Source organism: Eutrigla gurnardus (genome assembly GCF_963514095.1).
Source record: "Eutrigla gurnardus genome assembly, chromosome: 15".
Lineage (NCBI taxonomy): Eukaryota > Metazoa > Chordata > Actinopteri > Perciformes > Triglidae > Eutrigla > Eutrigla gurnardus.
The window spans coordinates 1,406,217-1,414,138 of record NC_139938.1 but is presented as its reverse complement, the minus strand read 5'-3'; the positions used below and the strand labels follow the sequence as shown (position 1 = coordinate 1,414,138).

Genomic DNA, 7,922 nt, shown 5'->3' with positions numbered 1-7,922 from the left:
TACACAATGAAAACTTTCTTGTAGATATCATCCCAAGATGTGCAGGGCTTCGTGCTGGCCCCTAACCCTCTGTGTCAGTTCAATGCTGATGGCTGCTGCATGCTCAGAGCGCAGCCCGTATGCGGTCTCTATTTCAGCCACAATCCAGCAGTAGCTCCTACGGTCAGATCTGGGGTTTATATGGACGATAGCTCCGGCCGTGCCAGTCAGGCTAAATCTCAGTTGCACCGCCATTGTCGCCTCTGACCAATGGTTGCCTTTGCACAGCTGTCAAACCGGTGAATAAAGTCCTTCCAGGAGCCCATCCCGTCAAAATGGCTTGGCTTTAATATTGGAATGCTCTCTTTATATCCACAATGTTCGTCGTCACTATAGTGTTTTCCACATCTGGCGCTGTGTGTGATGATCCTACACGTGGTGCCGACTTAGCCCTTCTCACAGCTGACTGGCCGTATTGGTAGGGGTGGCGGTGTGGGGCATAGTCATCATCGTAGCTTATAACTCCACAACGTTCCACAGGCTATGGCATGCGGGGTGGAAATGGTGTAGAGGTGAACTGGGGGGATAATGCATGGGCTGGGGCAAATGGGTTTTGTGCCCCGTAGTTTGCGGGGTTGAACGGGTTAGCTGGCAGGCTTTTCCGACCCGTACGGTAAAGCTGCAACTGGGCTGGCTGTCATATGTTTTGAACAGTCACAGATTTGCTGATAAAAATACAGGGACTCACCGTCTGCTTTATATTGTTGTTCCAATGGCGTGTTAGTCAGATGTGATGGTGGTGGTGTGGGGGGCAGAGCTACGTTGAACAACGGCGTCTGGCCATGAACTGCCGCTTCGCCTGCGGCTAACATTAGCTCCATGCTAGCAGCGAATGGGTTAGTACTGTCGGTGTATCGGCCGCTCATGTGGTTAACTGGGTCCATATTAGTGTCTCTTATATCTATTAAAAACGGGTTTTTGCTTACGTTTGGGGTACATTTCGACAGGTCTCTTAGTCCAAGTGCTAGCATTAGCCGTAGCTTTAGCTCCAGCTCCAAGCGCCATCATTCTGCTCCCGACTGTTCGACTGAACTTTTTTTCGAGCCCCCAGTGTTATCTTTACAGCACCCTCTCTCCAAACCGTAGTTGGGAGCGAGCTAATCTCATGCTAAACTTGGCTCGTGGCAGGTAACTTGCCTCTGGTGGTCCGGGTTAACGGCCGAAGGACTGGACAGTGGGCGGTGGTTGCAGCAAAAATGAAATCGAGCTTTATTTTTAGAGGCATTAAAAGCACTTTTACTAACTCTCGGCTGGACCGCATTCACCTAGTAGACTGACCCAGACAGCGTAGACACTACACTTTTGTTACACTACCCACAACACACCTGTCCGACTACGTCACACATACACATTTTACTCAATAAGCCGCCAGGGGAAGACTGAGATTGCAACACCCTGTTGCTCTTGTTGAAAATGAAAATGTGGCCAAGGAAAATCACCGAAGCCTTTCATTTGTTTAACATGCATCAAAGAGCCATAAAATCAGAACCACACATTCTTTCCACACACGTTCATTTGTCCATCCCCTTGATTAGACATTATTGTATGCTATAAGCTAGATAGACTTATAAAACCACACAGTATTTCATCAGTTTATTGGTTTTATTGAATTCTAAAAACATGATGGAAAAGTGAATTATTTACAATGGGTGTGCAACAGATATTAAGTATTAAGTTTTCCTTGATGAATGGGAGAGCCAGTTAGCAACTACTTCCAAATGGTAGGTTTAGTGACCAGCCCTGCAACACACAAGAGAAATGTTAAAAAAAACAAAAAAACATCTGTGCCTTCAGCACATCTGTGTGTGTGTTATTGTACTTTAGGGTTCATGCTTGGGTTTTGCCGTCCCTCCTGTCAGGAGGCGTTGTAGGGAGTATCCAGCGATAGCAGTTTGAGAAGCTCAGGCTCTTGTCCACAGCACAGCTGGTGCAGTAGACGATCCCAAGAGCCAGCATCACTACAAGGAACACACACAGAGGCACCAGCAGGGCCACCAGGAGCCAGCTCTTGTCATGCTTCTGTTTACCTGCAGCAGATCCAGCGTCTACCTCAGCTGTGCCACTGACATCCTCTGTACTACCTACCTTGGACCCCTCCCCCTCCCTTGTCCCAGTGGCAGACCCATTTCCTGTATCAGCTCCCACTCCATCACTAGCTTCTCTACCTTCTGTCTCACTATTATCAATTTCATTGCCTGGGTTGTCTTTTTGCGTTGGGGATGGGGCTGTCTGATATCGCTTTGGTGACAAGGCATCCCATTGGTTCAGGTGATTATCTGGCCCATGAGCCATGTCAGGGGAGAGCATTTCGGGGGCTTCTGTCAGCCATTCAACTTCAAAGTTAGTGTCATCTTCAAAGTTTGGGTCTCGGGTGAATGAGGTGGACCAGGGACTATCTATATGAGGGGAGTCGCTGGGGTCAGGGGTCAGAGTGGAATATTCTCCATCATCAGGCGAAGGCTGGCAGGTGAGGCCATCTGACTGCAGGTCATATCCGTTGTCACAGTAACACTGGTACCCTCCCACATAGTTGAGACACTGTTGCTGGCAGGGAGACTCCCCCACACACTCGTCTAAATCTACACACTCCCCTCCACTGCCCGACTCGTAACCGGGGTGACACAGGCATGTGAAGGACCCCACTGTGTTTTCACATGGGCCGTCACAGCTGTCCTCATAGAGGCACTCATCCACGTCCACGCACTCGCCCTCATCATCATCCACCTGGTACCCGGAGCTGCAGGTGCAGTGGAAGGTGCCTGGGATGTTGACACAAAGTTGAGGGCATGGTTGCTGTTGACATTCGTCCACGTCAGAACATCTGCGGCCATCTGGACCCATTTGGTAACCGGGGGGGCATGTGCAGCGGATGCCCCGCAGTGTCTCCACACAGTCATACTCACACCCCATCTCCACACAGATCTCTTTCTTATGGGGCTGCTCGGTGGGACCGGCGGAGTCAGCGGATAACTCAGGCGGGTCAGTTTGACTGAGGGGATCAGGCTTGCAGCTGTATCCATCCTCATCGATCGTAAAGCCCTCAGAGCAGTAACAGTAGTAGTCTGTGTCTGTGTTCTGACAGTACTGCTCACAGCCATGGTCCCCGCTGCACCAGTCCTGGTTGGGTGGAGCTGTACTGGATGTGCACAGCGGGGTGTCCCTGGACCAGCCCACGGTCTCGTCGTCTCTCTCCATGCACAGCACTGTCTGCTCAGCGGGAGCCTCTGGGTCTGAGCTGTCTGCAGGGCAAGGTAGCGAGGCTACAGACCCGTAGGGCACATGGTTGAGCAGCGTGCTCACAAGATGAAATGGGGTGGTGTAAACAGCTGGACCTGCACCCTCGTCCTTCAGCGGCGGACACATTCCTTTGTAGTTGTACTGGCAAACATATCCATCCAACGGCAGAGCGCAGGAGCCGTCGAGCCACCGGAAATTGTCATCGCTCTCCCGGCCGCTCTCAGAAGTGTAGACATTCATGGCCACACAGCGAGGGGCCGCACAAGTGCCAGGGGTCTCTTCACGGAGCCAGTTGATGAACTGGCCGTCCTGGTCTCCTGTTGGAAGATAAAAATCAGGTCAGTGAAAAATGCCCTCCTTTTTAACTTCTCCACTAGTATTCAATGTGCTTTTCAGATCACTATGACACATTCAAAGTGTTAATCCTTAAGATCCTTATTAACGCTGCCTTCTGTAGATTTTTTATGTGGCTTTTTATGTGAAAAAACGTGATGCTACTCCATTCTTTGTCATTGTTTTTCTGGGTTGGGTCAGAAAATCAGATATTGTAATTTGGTTTAAATCATGTTAGATAAAAAAAATGTTAATGTTCTGACCCAAGGCCACTGCAGACACTGTAAAACAATCTGGTTTTAGCGGGTGAGGTTTGCGTAATGACTCATTCAGGTTGAGGGGTAGCAGTGAGGTCAGAAGTGGATTCGACTCCCCCTGTCATGCCAGCTAAGTCTCTGTGAAACAAAAGTAGATAATGTACTAACCATCCAGTCAGTGCAGAGCCTGAGGCTGGCCTGGTTACCGAAATCTGACAGCTTAGGTACGGTCAGGGCCAGAATCATCTATTCATAAGTGCTTGATACAGTCGATAAGTGCAGAGACTGCAGTGATATTGAAGTAGGTCTAACTGTGGTAAATGCTGAAGTTTAGGAAAGTCTAATGTCTTCACAGGTTGATCTTTTTAAGTAAATATGGCATTAGTTCATTTAGTTTTTAAAACAGAGTTATTACTAACTTAATCAAGAATGAGATGAATTAACTAAATCATTTTGACTAACATATAGCCCCAGTTGTACTGACCCACAGTTTTTCCATTAAATCGGAAACTTGGAACTGGAAATTGAATGCTTAATTGCTAGAAAAGAAAATGTGTACCTTCCCCTATTTTGGGGCTATTATGTCTGAGCTCAGTAATTAAAACCAAATAAAATGGCTGATAAGCTGATGAAGGTCAATACTAAGAACACAGAAGGGTCAAATGTCAAAAAGTTGGGACTTTGCCTGTGACCCAGACGAATCCCCTGAGCGGTCGGGTGGAAGAACACTGGCGTGGCGGTCTGTGAAGCCCGATCCAGAGACGAAGCCTTGACCTGGTCCCCTCGAGAGCCGACAGCAGGTCATAGACCAGACCCGCTGCCTCTTCGGTATGCATCGTTGCCAGCGTCCCACCTCGCTCCCGACAGCTCCGCCCCGCCTCCCTGAAGGATCTCTTCTGGAGGAAGACGGTGTAGCATCCCTCCTGGTAGCAGAGTGCGTCCCTCTCCGCCAGCTGAGCCCGGGCGGCTGGCTGCTCCCCCTCCGTCTCCCTCAGCCTCTGGCCTCGGCTTCCAGGAGCCAGACAGACCATCAGCAGCCACAGGACACACAGGAGAGTCATGCTGCTGCAGCTGCTACTGCTCCTGGTGGTCTTTTGCATCCTCCACCAAGACATGAGGTTTAAACTAGGCCAACATTCAAATGAGCACTGCAACCTTACTGTCAAAATATAAATAATCGAATTAAGGGAAAAAGGTACCCACTTCAATCAATTTAACAAACAGTAACTTCGCCAAGCAAGACTTTCTTTCTTTCCTGTTGATAGATTTGAATAAATAATCTAGTATAATTGACCTTTTACTCAAAGTAATCTGAAGCAAAGTAATCGTAAACTGACATCGGATAACTTTAATTTACCTCGGACTGCCCCAAGCCCTTAGACAAATATCCTCACGCTGCAGAATCAGCCAAACTCCATTCATCAGCAAAACGTTCAGCACTACTGCCACAGCAAAGCAGATTTGACCAGATCCTGTATAAAACTAATAGAAACCAATGCAGGCCAGTGAAATCCCCTAGAAAGTTCAATTGAGTCCACTACAGTCCAAAAAAAAGGTCCAGTGAAGTACCAGTATAGTCCAGGGTCCAAACTAGTTGATTTGGCCTTTCCACCGAGTCCAAAAGTGTTAAATAGACTCCATATATGAACGGGATGAATTTCAGTGACAGACACCCTCTCCTGGTTCTGATCCTTTGGTGCCTCTGCAGAGACGTCTTTCTGACTGAACCTCAGAACGGGAGAGAGATGGGGGAGGGTGGAAGGGGGGGCGGGGGGGGAGCCTACGTAGAGGAAAAAGAATTGTGTGTTTTTTGGAAGAGGGGGCTGGTAAAATGTGTGAGTGTATAAGGGAAGGCTGGAGGAGTCGAGTGGTTGTGTGTGTGTGTGTGTGTGTGTGTGTGGGGGGGGGGGTATTGAAAAGCCTCAAAGAGTTATGAAAACCATACGGCACCATTCTGTCCCTCCATCTTACCCATGGCTTTCGACATACATGCACTCTCATATAACACACACACACACACACTCAGCCTACCAGGAGTGCATACAGCATACACAGGAGTGGAAAGTGTTTGTCAGCACTGAGAGATGCAGAGATTGTCACCTCCCCCTGTTCTCCCTTTCCTCGTCCACCTTCTGTCTTTCTGCCCAATTCTCCTGTTCTTTGTCAGCCTGATTTTTTTGTGTTTCTATGTTTATTTCTCTCAGTCCCTCACACTTTCACTCCATTGTCTCCTTTTCTGCCACCTCCCCACCTTCTATCAAGCCCATTCCAGCTGGAGTTTCTTTTACTGTCCAATGGAAACAGTTGAGTAACAGGAATACCTGTTGGACTGTGCACATGTGAGCGAGGGAGTTCATTTTTATGCAGTTATACAATAACAGATGTCTAAGCGTATAGAGTTCTTCGGTGTGTGTGTGTGTGTGTGTGTGTGTGTGTGTGTGTGTGTGTGTGTGTGTGTGTGTGTGTGTGTGTGTGTGTGTGTGTGTTGCTACCACTCGGGGGCATATGGAGGAGAGGAAACAGGAAATGCCAGATGTGCATCAGCCTGACCTCTCGGTAGCTGGGGAGCAGGAGCGTAGACTTGGGGGGTACCTCCGCTGCTGTCACATGATCCGTCCGCCATGAATGGGACGCCTAGGTGCAAAGTCAAAGGCTGAGTTTGGATGTACTTTTCCTCCTTCCTTTTAGCAAAGAATATGACGCCAATAGCTGTTAGTCTGAGGTCTCTAGCCCTGATGGGAATGTTGCAGATTCAAAGCTGCCGGGGACAAACAACTGGGCGAGAGGCTGTAAATGAAGGTCTACCACAGACAATCAGGCTGAATTGCTGAACAATACAGCAACATAAGTGGAAAAGTGCGCTGGCAAACAATGGGCCCTCACATAAATGCTCATTACGTTTTGGAAAGTGTGACCTGCCACAACACAATTTAGGCAGCTTGATGTCATTATCATCTGCTTCTGTAGCTTCTCCACAGAGGCTGATGAGATGGAAAAGTCAACGCTGTTTGTGCAGATGAATCCGTAAGTAGCCCAATCCATGTGTGCGTCCGAGACTGTGTTCTCTCCGTGTGCTCCAGATGCGTCGGCTGGCTGTGGCGTGTTTGCTTTGGCAGACAGCACATATACAGTACATTCAAAGGATTCAGAAGGCTGTTCTAGTTGTGTAACAGCCATCAGAACTAGAGAGAGAACAAAAATAAAACCTCAGGATCCTGGAGAACCTAAAGAGCCTTTTGGTCTTGTTCCCCACCTCTTTCTCCTCCTCCTTCATAGCCCTCATCCTCCGCCACTTATCCTCTGATTTTCTTTTCCTTGGACTACCCCCATCCTCCTCTGTCCTCTCTCTCCTCTCTCCCTGTTATTCTTTCATCCCCCTTGTCCCTCCTTTCTTGTATCCTCTTGCTTTCCTGCCTCTCCTTATCTTCTCCCTGCTACTCCTCTCCCCCTCGTCTCTTTCAGTCTCATTATTTGGCCTCCAAAGTCAGCAATCTCTCTCCCAGAACCCCAGCTTTTGCCCCAAACCTCCCACTCTCGGTCTGTTTATTCTATCATTCAGCCCGGTTGACCCCTCCTCCTGCTCAGGCTGCCACGCCCCCAGAGACACATTCCAGAAATGTAATTGATAGAGCAGACAAAACTTCTCCTTTCCATAGTCCTGCAGTCTAAAGTCCCCTCTTTAACATTACTCTACAGTACCTCCACGCTGCTCTATCTCCCAACCCAAAGATCTCTAATGGAACATACAGATATTCCCATCCAGGTCACAGCCTGTTGTCTGCCTCCTCGACTCCTAGCCGTTTACCACATACCTCTACTGGCTCTGATATATTCTCAACTTCTAGCTTCCAAGCAGCTGAACTGAACCTTCCAGCCTCCAAAATCCTCTCCATTTCACTTCAACCGCGAGCAGCTGAATAGACGTTCTTGAATTGCTGTTCTTTGGTGGTCACCCAAGCTTTGGTATCTGGATTGATACCACTTGCATATACACTCGAGGCCCTTTGGCTTAAAGAACATGTGTCACATATTGAAGCAGACTAAAGGCCGGGTTAT

General features: G+C 48.6%; 1 protein-coding gene across 1 annotated transcript; it reads right to left on the bottom strand.

The window, feature by feature from the left end:
- Nucleotides 1–1,617: 1,617 nt before the first annotated feature.
- On the bottom strand, nucleotides 1,618–5,567 carry LOC311025571 (uncharacterized protein). The gene is made up of 2 exons (XM_084028542.1): nucleotides 4,552–5,567; nucleotides 1,618–3,593 (listed from the first exon to the last, which is right to left on the bottom strand). Exons 1-2 carry the CDS (start codon nucleotides 4,979–4,981, stop codon nucleotides 1,867–1,869), a joined length of 2,157 nt encoding a protein of 718 aa, XP_083884668.1. The 5' UTR covers nucleotides 4,982–5,567; the 3' UTR covers nucleotides 1,618–1,866.
- Nucleotides 5,568–7,922: the final 2,355 nt, after the last annotated feature.

Bases quoted from the DNA above. Each gene is read 5' to 3' on its own strand.
- LOC311025571 (XM_084028542.1), bottom strand. From the start codon at position 4,981: ATGTCTTGGTGGAGGATGCAAAAGACCACCAGGAGCAGTAGCAGCTGC. The intron at 3,594-4,551 runs GCAAAGTCCCAA...ATCTTCCAACAG, and splicing joins GGGATTCGTCTGGGTCACAG to GAGACCAGGACGGCCAGTTC.